This window comes from Tursiops truncatus, chromosome 1 (assembly GCF_011762595.2).
Source record: "Tursiops truncatus isolate mTurTru1 chromosome 1, mTurTru1.mat.Y, whole genome shotgun sequence".
Taxonomy (NCBI): Eukaryota; Metazoa; Chordata; class Mammalia; order Artiodactyla; family Delphinidae; genus Tursiops; species Tursiops truncatus.
Genome location: NC_047034.1, coordinates 151,847,763 through 151,861,261, shown reverse-complemented (window position 1 = coordinate 151,861,261; position 13,499 = coordinate 151,847,763). Strand labels below are relative to the sequence as shown.

Here is a 13,499-nt window from a genome sequence, read left to right as displayed (position 1 = left end):
GGGATTGCACTGCAAACACCAAAACTGTTGTGCATTTCACCTTAGCCTTTTTTCCTACGTGTCCTCCCTGCCTATCAACTGTCACTGATTTCTTACTGCTGTCAGTGGGTCTGAATTGACCACCCTTATTTATTCTAGTCTGGCCAGGTAAACAAGCCAGGCCCTGAGCAAGGGTACTGCAGCTGCAATGCTTGGCTAAGCAAACAGATAACTCTCGGGATAACATACATGGGCTTTGTGTCCATTCACAACTGTTCCACTCCTCGGGGCTTTTCCTATTTGATTTCATTTGGTAACTGGATGGCAAAAGTTGCTGGAAGTCTGACGGCCAGGTACATAAGCAATAACTTACTGTTTTTCAGTTGTTCTGCTTGAAAAAGTGTTGTAACTCCACTCCTGCTGTGCACAGCTTGATTGGTAGATGAGGTGTACTCCACATCTACCAACCTTTGGATAATATGACAGACATTCTTGGTGTACCCGACCAAGCTAATCACTGGCTGGGCCTAAAAATACCAAATTAAAAAATTGTCGGGGCTTCCCTGGTGGCGCAGTGGTTGAGAGTCTGCCTGCCGATGCAGGGGACGTGGGTTCGTGCCCCGGTCCGGGAAGATCCCACATGCCGCGGAGCGGCTGGGCCCGTGAGCCATGGCCGCTGAGCCTGCGTGTCCGGAGCCTGTGCTCCGCAACGGGAGAGGCCACAACAGTGAGAGGCCCGCGTACCGCAAAAAAAAAAAAAAAAATTGTCAAAAAAAAAAAAAATTAGTTGTCAATTCCATTTTAATGGTAGTCATTGATGAAACTACCATTAAGACTACCATTTTTTTCAGTAATTTGTAGCTGGTGAGCTAACATGTTTTGATTTTTCCACTTCCGCAATAAAAAACAATTTGAAATTCAGAAAATTACCAGTAAAAATTTTCAAGTGAAAAAAGTTAGTTCTCAAAATAATCTGCTAATTTAAGATTTATATGTACCTAAGAGACAATCCTCCATGTTGGGAAGAGAGAACTGTTAGGTAAGTACTAGAATAACAAACAGGTTCCATGTTACGTGCCAGCTCTGATTCGTGATGGCCACCTGAGCTCCGTGTTCAGGGTTACCAGGCTGCCTCTGGGCTCAGTGTGAGACAGGGTTGGCAGACAGATTCCCTGGCTGAAGGCCCTTTTCAAATCAAAAAGTCCATGCTTCATGTTACAGATGGGAAATAGGCCCAGAGGAGGAAGCCACCAAGTCATGTTCCCTAACATGTAGGCCAGAGCTTAGATCCCTACACTGATGGGGAGCTCACCATTTTCCAGTCTCCTGTGTCCATGGGGAGGGTCTCTTCCTGTGCACTGGCTCCCAGAGGCCCTCCCAGGTCCAGGCGGAGGGGCTGCTGTCCTGCAGCAAGGCCCCAGCCTTCACCCCTGGCTGCCAGACCTGCGCTCCCGGAGCCCCTCCTTGGGGCGCAGAGTGAATTCCAGGGCTGCACGTCCTGGGCTGTGCCCGTGGGTTGGGGCGGGCCCAGGCTCTGCTTTTAATGACACAGTATTTCAGGGTTCGGGCAGCTGGACGCAGTCTGCTCCACCAGGTAAATTACAGGCTTACCAAGTCAGAAATCAAATAAACACTCCAGCTGCCGGCGGCCGCTCCAAGGAGAGCAGTGGTTTCCGGGAACCGCCCCACCCAGCTCAGCTTAATTGCTCCTGTCACTCCCCTGGGACTGGGGCCTTTTCTCTGGCTCACAGGCCCAGAGAGACAGGACGGGGCTCCTGGGCACACAGGGTGACGCAGGCTTGGCTGAACAGTCTGTTTCTGACAGCTTCTGGACACGGGCAGGTGCTGACAAGCCTTGCCCTCGCCCCACGCCTGGCCCCAGGCTGCCCCGTGTCCCAGAGCACTGGAGGCAGGAGATGGCAGAGAGTTTTCACTCCACATGCCAACTCTAACCTGTTGGTGGTGGCCACCTGGAGTTCTGTGCTGGTCATTTTGAAATTCTATCCAGATTTGAAAGAAAAAATATCAAGGTTGATTATTGATGACTGCTGTGCAGAAGGTTAAGGGAAACTATGTCACCCGTGCTGGGTATTGTCACCCTGGGCCACCCTATGTATCCACCATACTTGGCTCAGCAAAAAGATAACTTCCACAGACCTGAACTCCTGATGGTTCAACATGGTGACAGACAGACGGGGTCAATAAAGCCCCCAGGATTTTTTGTTTCCCTAAAGTGTCCGTGCCCTGCACGTCTTTCCCAGACAGCAGAGGCAGGTCAAGGGAGGAAGACAGGGAAGATGAATGCCATCGGCCTTGGCCCTAAATCATGCTGTCCATTTAGCTCTTTCTGGAGGCGACCCACATGCCTCCTTGTGGCCAGCGGTTTGGTAATTCAGATCCACAAATATAGCCCACCGAGGGCAACTCCACACTCTAACAGAAGTGCCCAGAAATGCCCCGTTTTGCACCTGGGAAGGGCAGGCAACTGGAGATGGACCAGGACCTGTCTACACATCCCTAGACCCTGTCGTGGACGGTGAAGGGCCTGAGGTGGCCATCCTGGGCTGCAGGTGCCTCTGAGTTCGTCCCACATCCACCCACAGCTAGGCCAGCAGTGGACAAGGGCAGGTCCTCAGACAGGACTCTCTGCCAGCCCCAAAGAACGGTCAGCCCATGCCTCTGAGGAGGGGGCGGGGTAGAACCCTGCTGCGGACGCAGACCACCAGGCCGGAGTTCCGCCACCGCCTCAGGCGCCGGGCGGGGGCGGGGCAGAGGGGCCTGGGGAGGACCAGCCCCTGGCAGGATGTGGGCAGCCGAGGGGCGCCCTCGCTGCCTCCCTGCCTGATGTGTGAAGGCGTTGGGGGGGGTGCCCCCTGCGGAGGGCTGACCTGACCCGGTAGGGGCGGCGCAGCAGGCGGGGCGGGGCCTCAGTGGCAGCCGCAGGCGCGGACCACCATGTTGCGGTGCTTGCGCAGGATGACATTGTTGCTGCTGTCGTAGTAGAGCACGGAGGTGGCGCTCAGCTTGGTGGGCGCGCAGCACGCCTTGGGCACCGCGTCAGGCTTCATCAGGTGCACCTGGCGGGGAGGGGGCGGCAGGCAGAGGCGTGAGAACCGCGGGGACCCCGTCCCAGCCCCCAGCTCCTACCGCCCGGGCTGCGGCCGCTCGCCCCTCCCCGGCGCCATCTCGCCCCGCAGCCCGGCAGGTGCTGGCGCGAACTCTGCCCCGGCCCCGCCCCCTTGGCCACCCCCACCCCTCCCCTCGCTGCCCTCAGACCCAGCCAGGGCACCTGTGGCTTCTGTCACAGCCCCTCCCGTCAGACAGGACGACCCTGACCCTGCTGGCCCCCGGCACGTGTCCCAGATCCTGCCTGCGCCCCTGCAGCGCCGCCCCCGGGGTCCCCTCTGCTCCTCTCTCCTCCCTGCGCTTCTGCAACGTCCCTGATGGTGTCTTGTCCACATGAGCTGTTCCTGGTCCGGCTCCCCTTCCAGACTGGGAGCCGGTGAAGGTCCGTGTTACACCTGCTGGCGGCCAGACTTCTAGGCTCACCCTTGGGGTGTCCGACACTGTTGTTTCTCAAAGCACCTCCACCCCTCCTAACGATTTCTAGGCAGAGATTGTTCTGGGCAGATGACCACTGAGGGCACAGGGACCGAGTCACCTGCCCAGTTCCATGGCTGAGGCCGAGGCTGCGGCACGACGGGGACCTGGCACGGGGATCCCGCTACCCTCCTCCAAACAGCTCTACCCCTAAAGACAGCCCGACTGAGTGAGCTCTTGCAGCCTCTACAAAAATATTTATCTGGAGACTCGGCAGGATGAGCTGCCGTTCACCCTGGACTCTTCATCGGGGCCCCACATGGAAGGGCCCGGAAGGCAGCCCCCCAGCCTGTCAGGGGCTGGAGAGAAAAGGGAACCTGCTTCCATCCACCGGGACCTCCCAGGCCTCAAGGAGGCCGCTGAGCAGGACCTGGGCGAAGCCGTCTCATGGGGGGCCCTGTCCGGCAGCCTGGCCCCCGGTCCCCAGAGCCCAGCCTTACCCCAGAAGCCCCAGCTCTGAGCAGCCTGCTGCCAGGACAGGCTCCATCACCCCTGACCTTCTTCAAGGAAGGCAGCTCCCCAGGGGTCCAGCAAATCCCATGTGACCATTGGGAAAGGAGGCATTATCCTGGGGTCCATGCTGCCTTAACTCATTTGCTCTAGGGCATCACCTTGAACAACCTGTAACTGCAGTGTCCAGGTCAATGTTCTAGAAAGAAGCCTCAGCACTAAAAAACATTTAAAACACTTAGCGAGGGCTTCTCTGGTGGCGCAGTGGTTGAGAGTCCGCCTGCCGATGCAGGGGACATGGGTTCGTGCCCCAGTCCGGGAAGATCCCATCATGCTGCGCGGAGTGGCTGGGCCCGTGAGCTGTGGCCGCTGGGCCTGCGTGTCTGGAGCCTGTGCCCCGCAACGGGAGAGGCCGCAGCAATGAGAGGCCCGTGTACCGCAAAAAATAAAAAACACTTAGCGATAAGCAGCAGCGACAGTGTTCCTATTAGAAACTTTTTCAGCATTTAGTTTCCCCAGACACCGGGGCATCAAAAGCCTGTAGAGACACAAAGAGCCCAGAGGGACCCAGAAAAAAGAGCCAACGGGAAAGGAACAGGAGGGGAAACCAGAGGGGCACGGGGTACCTGGTGACTCCTGCACAGGAAGAGGGGGCAGAACACACACGTGTGTCACCCACCCCGACCCTGAGGGAGTGTGTGACACACAGGAGGCCGAACGTGCCAGTGAACATGGTGCACGTGTGTGTTCCGAGCGCACAAGTAGCCGTGTGGGATGTCCGCCTATCATGCATGGGCTGTGCCTCTGACCACCAGCAGGCGGGCCTTTGTAAGTCTGGTACCCACCGCACGGACGTGCAAGTCCCCCATGTGCATGTGTGTTCGGGTGCACGGGTTGGGGGTGGCCCACATGGGGACCAGTTTCTGCACGGCTGTGGGATTTCACTGCACGTGCATGCAGAAAGGTTTCCATGTAGAGAAAGCTCCCTGACACAGCAGTGCTGCCATCACCTGCTGGCTGCACGCGCCCCTCTCCTCCGCAAACCCCTCCCCTGGGCGTCCAGGCAGAGGGACGCGGTACTGACCAGGGACTGCAGGATGGCGTGGTTGGTGGCGTTCATGCAGGAGTCCAGTGGGAAGGAGCACTCCCCTTCACAGTAATAGGCTGAGTAGCCTTGGGGGGCGATGACCCAGTCCTGGGGGCAGGTAATGGGAGAAGGTGAGTCCCATCCATGTGCCCCTCCCGAGCCCCCCAGTCCAGCACCTGTCACAGCACAACCCAGGGCTGCCCCTTACCCTCCCTCAGCCTCAGGGCCCACCAGCCCACCCTCGGGCCCCTCCCAGGGCAGTTTCCCCCAGAGGTCTGACATCCACCAGAAGACCCTCAGCAGACAGGGCTGGGCATGATCTCCGTCCCCTTCATGCGCCATCAGCGCTCAGCTTCGTCCTCCCCAGCCCACCCCCAGTCACAGCAAAGGCCAGAGGCACTGCCCACCCTGGCCTCAGTTTTCCTGCCGCAGCTCTGACATTTTATGGCTAAGGATTCAGACAGTCTCCATTTTCATGGTTTTCACAAAAAAGCACTTTTCACTACAAAAGCAACACATTCTCCCTTTAGAGGACTTGGAAAAACACAGAGGAAAATAAAACAAGAAAATGCAAATCCCCCATGTTTCTACCTCCTCTTGGACATACACTTGCCATCTTCAAGGTGGGGACTGTCATTTAGGAAAGAAGGAGAGTCAGGAATTACCAGCCAGCCAAGGTCCTGGAAGCTGACATAGAGCTCATGCCGACGGCACACCTGTCGGCCGTGGGAGCCGTGGACGTCGTCTGCAGGGGACAGAAGGGGCGAGGTCTTTGCTGGGGTTCCTGCTTTGGGCACCCACCACGGGGAGCTCCCGGGGCGGGGGACGCCCTGATGGGCTCATTTGTTGAGTAAATGAACGATGGGAAACTAACCCATTTGGTCTCATAAAGCCCATCTCTGCAGCTCTGCTGGTGCCGTGACCCTGGTCAAGAACCTTCGACGGCTCCAGATGATTCCCCGTGGTTACAGTCACCCCACGCTCAGCCCAGCCTCCCCTGACTTTCAGCCTGTGACTCCCCATGGTCCACTCAGCAGCCCGGGGACCCTCTGCCGCCCAGCAGCCGCTCCTCCTTTCCTCCGGAGACACCCCTGACCTCATACGCCTCTCCAGCCACGCCCATTCCACAGGACAAGTGGCTCCCACTGAGGCCAAGCAAAGCGTGGCTCCCCGTGAAGGAAAGGAGGGCACCAGGGGGCTCTGATCCCCGGGGGCTTGGCCTGGTAGGGACACCTTCACAGAAACGCTTGGATCCTGCAGGGCGCCCGGGGCAGCACCGAGGGCCACCAGGGGCACCTGATTTTGACGGGGGGGGTGGGGGGTGGGGGGGGGCTGGTGAGCCAGGGAGGGCAGGAAGGGACTTCAGGGCAGCAGGGGCAGTGAGGGCAGACGCTCAGAGCCCTGGAGACCGTGCAGTGGCTGGTCCCCAGGGTGCAGGGGCAAAGTGGTGTCAGGAAAGGTGGCTGGGTGACTGACCATGAGCCTGACCCCACTGAAGCCAGGAGGGTTCTGTCCCCACCACCTGATCCCCAACCTCACCGAAGATCCCCGGCAGTTTGTTTGGGGGCGGCAGCTCGTTGGTTCTTTTCGGCAGCCTCCTCCTCAGGGGCCTCACCGCCCGAGGGGCTCGGACGGGGCCGGGGCTCGCCCTGAAAAAGGTGACCACGAAAGGCTGTTGGGAGCGCGGTGCCTGTTGCCCCAGCAGACCGGCCAGGCCAGGATCCACGCTGCGCCCTGAGACGGAAAGAGCAGAGAGGGCGGTCACTCGAGGGTGGGGCCCTGCACGGGGACACAGCAGGGACCTCTCTGTGGGCGGGCCAGGAGCACGGAGCCTGAGGCTGCAGGGGACCCACTGGGCCTCGGTTTCCTCCTCTGAAGACCCGAGTCCCAAGTCCAGCCCCAGCCCCCAGCGGGCAGGTCTGCAGGAGCGGGGGAGGGTCCTCGGGAGCACAGGTTCGGGATTAGTGATGGTCCAGGGCACCGCCCGTTGTGACAGCGCTTTACAGCTTTCAGTCAGTTCACGTGATGATCTCAGCCAGTCTTCATGGTGACGCCAGACCCATCATTTCCCTGAGAAGCATCAGAGCCCCTCGGTGACGGCTCAGAGCACCACTACCGGGGACTCTCAGAACCAGGGTTCCCATCCATCTCGAGGCCCCGAGGCCCGAGTTCTACCTTCCACCCCATCCTTTCTGGGGATCAGTGTAGGATTCACAACACCCGGCTGGCGGGAGCGGCTGCCAGGACTCAGTGCTTGCTCTGCTGAGCACCGCCCAAGAGCAGGCCACTCACTGACGCCCCCAAACGAGACCCCAGGCTCCGCGGGCAGAGACATTTACCCCAAGTCCACGTTCAGACACGTGCATCTAATTCCAGAGCCCTTCTTACCCATTTAAGTTCTCAACCAGCGGGTTTGTGCTTTGAAAAGGAAGAAAGAGAGAAAAGGCTGTGGGCAGAGACATGATGGGGCCTCAGCCTAGGAGCAGCGATGCTGGTAAAGCTGGGGTTTTACCCGCAGCTGCTAAAGCCTGAGGAGGCCGGAGAAACACACTGCTCATCCCCGGCAAAGCCACCTCCACCCGTGGCGCTACCTTCCTGTGCCTCTTTGCAGTGCCAATGGCCTCTTGTGTTTTCATTGTCAAAGTGATTATAACAACAGCTGTAAAGAACCTTAGAAAAAATATCTCCCATAAACCCCTCCCCTGCTACAACGCATCATTTTCATTTTTCTGGGATATTTTCATGTTAATTTACATTGTGAGCGTAAGAAAGAAGTCTGTATTTTTCCACGTAAACATTTTCTTGGTTGTTAAGTCTCAACTATGAACATTTCAAATGTATAAAATTCCTTTGAGTAGATACATCTGAATATTTAGATATTAGTTCATCTTTAGACATTTATTTCCTGGCTTTCATCATAAAGATGAGAATGTGATAGAACCTCTTCATGTCCTTTCCCTGTGGAATTTTCACACACTAAACAACAGGGCATGACTACAAGCTCACTGTTAATGTTTCTTAAAGCCCAGGGCCGAACATCCCACTTCCAGGTACATTTCACCCCAGTGTTGCAGCAGTGATGCACAGGCATAGACACACAAGCCCATATATGTATGTGTGCACACACGTGTGCATTTACACAGCTACTGTACACGTGCACATACATAAACATGTGTGTTCTATTAGTGGGTCTCATGATCCTCCACTGCACATTACAGGTCAGGGACATCGCCGGCCCTTACACAGCTGTGCTTTAGCCCTGAGTCCATGGGCCAGAGTTGACTAAACAACTAATCGACCAGAGACTAACCTTTGACCTATGACATCACCTGCCACAAACATGCACTGGGCCCATCAGAGGTGCCACTCAGGGATGACCCTGCTGAGACAGGAGCTGACACTGGAAGGGGCCCAGGGAGAAGCTGTTCGGGGAGTTTGGGTCATGGCAGGTTAGGGTCACGAGGAAGAACAGCAGGCCCGTGAGGATGCAGAGCCACAAGACACACAGCAGCCCTTCCACAGAGGGAAGGCCCGTGAGGGCACCAGGAGGAGGCCGTGGAGCGACGGGGCAGGCGGGCGGCTGTCGTCCACGCGGCACTGGAGCGGAGCTCCACACCTGGTGGACGCATGCGGCGGCCTTGGCCGGCAGCCCTCCAGGCCTGTGTGTGCAGCCGCCCTGTCCTGTGAGTTCCTGGAGAGCCCTGTCCACTGAGAGGCCAGGGAGACCTTCGGTGCTCCCGAGGCTGTGCTCACTGTAGGCTTTTCTTGTGCGACTGTCTGGTCAAGGATCGTACTGGGGTCCTCTGGGCGCAGAGAGATTGGGTCACAGGGCAGGTCCCGGCTGTCCAGGTGGTGGCCCCCAGGCTGCCTGGCTCTGGCGGGACCCTTTCCAGAAAGCAGAGGCAGGAACTTCAGGAACCTCTGAGGCCCAGGGTTCCTGCCTCTAGACCTGAACTGTGAGGGTGCTGGCAGGCATGCTGTCCCCTTTGTGAGAGACGTGGGATGTGTGGCCACACCTCGAGATGGGGGCCACACTGTGGCCTCCCCCAGCACGCAGACCCAGATGAAGATGCTGCTCCTCTGGGCCAGGAAGGCCCCTGACACCTCCAGCCTCCCCCCATTTCTGAGTCTACCCCGTCAGGGCCCGGATGTCTTGGCAGCTCCCTGCCCTATCACAGCCCTGGGGATTCATGCCCCCTCCCCTGGGCCAGGCCAAGATTGCTCCCATCTCTCCCCAAGGCCTCTTTCTCCTCTGGGTGCCACCTGCCCCTTCCCTGCAGCCCCTGCCCCGCCTCAGCCTGCGGTCATGGATGTGACCCTAGTGCCACATTGAAGGACAATCAGGACGCCTGGCTGAAACCCTTGGAGGGGATCCAGCTGTGACCAGGTGTGCTTTTGTCCCACAGGTTATTTATTTCCTCACCGCATGAGAACTAGGAACTCAATGCTTTTCCTTCTTTCTACTGTTTAACAACCCTGTAACTCGTCTGCTTCTGGAAACCTCTGCCTGTCCCAGGCTGACGCTGGAAGACGTCTCCCACCACGCAGGGCAGATCAGTCCTCCTCCCCAGAAGGTGCTGCACAGTCCACTCAGTGACGTCCATCCACTGCCCGCCTGGTCACGGTCCCCTGACACTCTGTGGCTGTCCCCTCAGGGGCACTGTCTCTCCACTCCAGGATCCGGGCCTCCCGTCAGGGTGAGGCCGCAGGGAGCCTCTCTGAAAGGCCTTCCTTGACCAGCTGGAGCTTCCTGTTCTTACCCACGGGCTCTCATCCATTTTGTGCAGCCCTAGAGCCGCACTGAGAAAGCGCAGCCTCCATGGGAAGCCTGGGTTTGAACCCCACACACGCACGCACGCACGCACACACGCGAACGGAAACTCATGTTTTTCTGTCTAGTTTGTGAGACTGTGGATTCAGGATGAAGTACGTCACTGCCCCTCATGGGTTTCAAGGGAATATGAACAGGAGGCTGGTTTAGGCTCCGTAACAGAGAAGAAGGGTCTAAGTGTCTGATCTGGACGACACAGGAACGCTATGATTTAAGAAGAGAAAACCCATCTAAGTCCACCGCCCGGGTTTGTAGAACTCCTCCCATCCTAAGCCGCAGCCTTTGGCCACACACAGGCGAGCTGTTTATTCACAGAGGAGACTTCCTGGTGGAATGTCGGCACGAAACAGTCTCTCCCCCTTCAGTTGCCCCTATTACCAGCTTAGTGGCCACCTAGACGGTCTTGCTTCCCTTCTAGAGACATCTATTTAGCTACGAGGAGGAGAAATGTGAGAGGCAGAGGAGGTGAGGCTACAAGGAAACAAAACTTAGTGCCAAAATGAAAGTCCCCAGAAGGAAAGTCAATAGGGTCAAAGGAAAAAAATCTTTCATTTAGACAGCGTTTCTCCTGGTTACGAATTCACATTTATGTGTGTATGTTTTCATAGTTCCAGTACACTAAAACGGTGCCTTCCGCAGACTCTGGGTGGAGTTGTTCCTCCCCCATCACTTTTCCCTACGTTTCATGATTCATTCACAAGAGCAGGAACTTCAGTGAAACCTTTCCCATGGGATCATCTCAAGCTGCACAGAATTTAATGTAAATACCACAGACAGGGAGGAGGGTGATTGGAGCAGAGCTTTCTCAGAACTCACGGGACATATAAGGTCAGTGCCTCTGTTTTCCTTTTGTTTTTAATTAAAGGCATGTCCCTCTCGAGAGAACAAAGCCTATCCAGTGGCAGCCCGTCTGGGATGGCAGGAGAAAGCCGGCCAGATGCTGGTGAGATGCAGAAATGTGACTGAGGCTTTCTCAGGATGCAATCCAGGAGGTTAAAGGGAGAAGCACACGCTCTGGGACCAAGGTTCACTTTCTGGCTAGGTTTAGACGTGCTGCATGGGTCTGAGATTCGAGGAGATGGCAAAGGTGCTCCCCGTGCTCTTTTCGATGTCCTGCACCATCAGGCCGTCCCAGAGCTCGATCAGGGTCAGTCCTCTCTTTTTTTTTTAATTAATTAATTAATTTTTGGCTACGTTGGGGCGGGCATTTCTCTAGTTGCGGCGAGTGGGGACTACTCTTCGTTGTGGCGCGCGGGCTCAGTAGTTGTGGCGCACGGGCTCTAGAGTGCAGGCTCAGCAGTTGTGGCGCACGGGCTTACTTGCTCTGTTGCAAGTGGGACCTTCCCGGACCAGGGCTCAAACGCGTGTCCCCTGCATTGGCAGGTGCATTCTCAACCACTGCGCCACCAGGGAAGCCCAGTCCTCCCTTCCTGTGCATGTCAAACACGGCCTTCTCGGTGATGATTCAGTCCACACACCGCTTTCCATTCAGCGGCATGGTACATTTCTCCAAAATTCTGGGTTCACTGGCCTTGGTGGAGTGCTCCATGGTGACCATCACTCTGGTCTCGGTACTGGACACCAGATCCATCGCACCCCCCATTCCTTTCACCTTCTTGCCGGGTATCATCCAGTTAGCCAGGTCACCGTATTTGGAAACCTGCATGGCTCCCAGCAAGGTTAGGTCGATGTGTCCCCCTCGAATCATGGCAAATGATTCATCGCTGGAGAAAAAACAGCCCCCAGGAAGAAGGATCACTGTGTGCTTGCCCGCGTTGTTGAGATCTGCGTCCACCTCCTCTTTCAGTGGGAACGGACCCAAGCCCAAGATTCCATTTTCACTGTGAAGATGAACGGTTATAGTGGGGCTGATGTAGCTGGTGGCCAGAAGAGGGATTCCTATGCCCAAACTGGCACACAGGCCGTCCTCAAAGTCAAGAGCTGCCTGCTTGAGGATCCGTGTCCTTATACTATCTGCAGACTTGCATATTTCATCATCCTCTTTCCGCATCGTTAAACGCTCATTTCTTTTCTCATATTTTCCCCCCTGTATTCCTCGATCTAAGTAAATGTTAGGAACATGGATGTCCTCTGGGGCAAACGGCCCCAGGTCCACAATTTCTTCAATCTCCACCACTGAGGTTCTCGCAGCTTTGCACATGGGCACGTTGAAGTTCCTGGCGCTGGCCCTGAAGATGACGTTTCCTGCCCGGTCGGCCTTCCACCCTTTCACCAAAGCAAAACCGGCCGTGACGTCGTGCTCCAGAAGGTAGTGCTGTCCGTGGAACTCCCTCACCTCCCTGGGCTGACTCAGGATGGCGATGTGGCCGTCCTCTAAGGACTTGCTGGGTGTGCCTCCCTCCTGGGCCAGGGTCCCGCAGGCCGTGGGGATGTGGAAGGCGGGCACGCCGGCTCCCCCCCGCGCGGATGCGCTCGGCCAGGGTGCCCTGGGGTGTGATCTCCAGCTCCAGCTCGCCCGCCAGGTACCGGTGCTCGCAGAGCGAGTTCTCCACCAAGTACGAGCAGACGATGTGGGTGGTCTGCTTGGTCCCCAGGAAAAGGTCGAGCCCGAAGTTCTCCTCCCCCACATTGCTGCTGACCACGGTCAAGTCCTTCACGCGGGTCTTGAGCAGCGCCCCTATCAGGTTCTCCGGGATCGCGCAGAGGCCGAAGCCCCGGACCATGATCCTCGCGCCGTCTGAGATGTCTCTCACGGCCTCTACGGCGTCCGCGTAGGACTTGGCACGCGCGCAGGCGCTGCTGGCGAAGCCGCACACACCGCCCGTCGCCAGCGCGGGCACCGAGCGGCCGGCGGGGACCCGGCGCCCGAGCGCAGACTCCAGGAGCCGCAGGGCTGCCATCGTCCGCTCCGCTCCGGCTGGGGCTCCGGCCCCGGGCCCAGCGGGGACAGGCGGCGGCCGTGCGCGCCCCGCCCGCGCGTCACAGGGCAGGGGGCCCCCGGCGGTGATGCGGCCGCCCGGCTGGCTCCTCCGCCGCCCCGCTCCGTCTCCGCGCTCCGAGGGCCCGAGGCGCCGAGCTTCCCGGGCCGCGAAGGCGGGAGGCGGGACCGGTCCGGACCCTCAGGCGGGACTGGAGGGATCCGGGGACGGGCGCACGGAGGCCCCGAGGCGACGTCCCTCCGGGGAAGCCTGGGCGCCGTCTCCTTCCTCTCCATCGTCACCCTTCCTCCCCGGCGCGCTACTCCCGTCCCCCCCGCCCCCATGTCCACCTGCACGTCAGCGGTTCCCACACCTGTGTCCCCAGCGCGTACTGTCCTGGAACCACATTTGTCACAACTAATCAACCAATACTGGTATCTTATTATTTACTAAACATCACGATCTACTCAGATTTCATTAGTTTTCTCCAGCGTCTTTTTTCCAGAATCCCACATTGGCATATAGTCATCACAACTCCTTAGGCACCTCTGGGCTGTTACAATTTCTCAGACCTCCCGTGTTTTTTGATGACCTTGACAGTTTTGAGAAGTACTGGTCAGGCAGGTGTTCTGTAGAATGTCCTTCAGTTTCAGGTTGTCTGATGTTTTTCTCA

The 13,499-nt window shown here is 57.6% G+C and overlaps 2 protein-coding genes across 2 annotated transcripts in view; both read right to left on the bottom strand.

The window, feature by feature from the left end:
- Positions 1–2,712: 2,712 nt before the first annotated feature.
- Positions 2,713–13,499, bottom strand: part of LOC101325454 (bone morphogenetic protein 8B) — a 28,301-nt gene continuing 17,514 nt past the window's right edge. Inside the window, exons 4-7 of the mRNA XM_033837515.2 lie at positions 6,656–6,850; positions 5,782–5,861; positions 5,114–5,224; positions 2,713–3,056 (exon numbers count right to left, since the gene is read on the bottom strand). Coding sequence (XP_033693406.1) covers positions 2,907–3,056; positions 5,114–5,224; positions 5,782–5,861; positions 6,656–6,850 — 536 coding nt within the window. The 3' untranslated portion in view covers positions 2,713–2,906. The remainder of the gene's footprint in view (positions 3,057–5,113; positions 5,225–5,781; positions 5,862–6,655; positions 6,851–13,499) is intronic.
- Positions 10,789–12,808, bottom strand: LOC117309379 (succinyl-CoA:3-ketoacid coenzyme A transferase 2, mitochondrial). Its single transcript, XM_033846670.2, is given in 3 exon segments — positions 10,789–11,101; positions 11,355–12,366; positions 12,368–12,808. Coding segments are annotated over 3 exon segments (1,563 nt in total). The 3' UTR covers positions 10,789–10,991.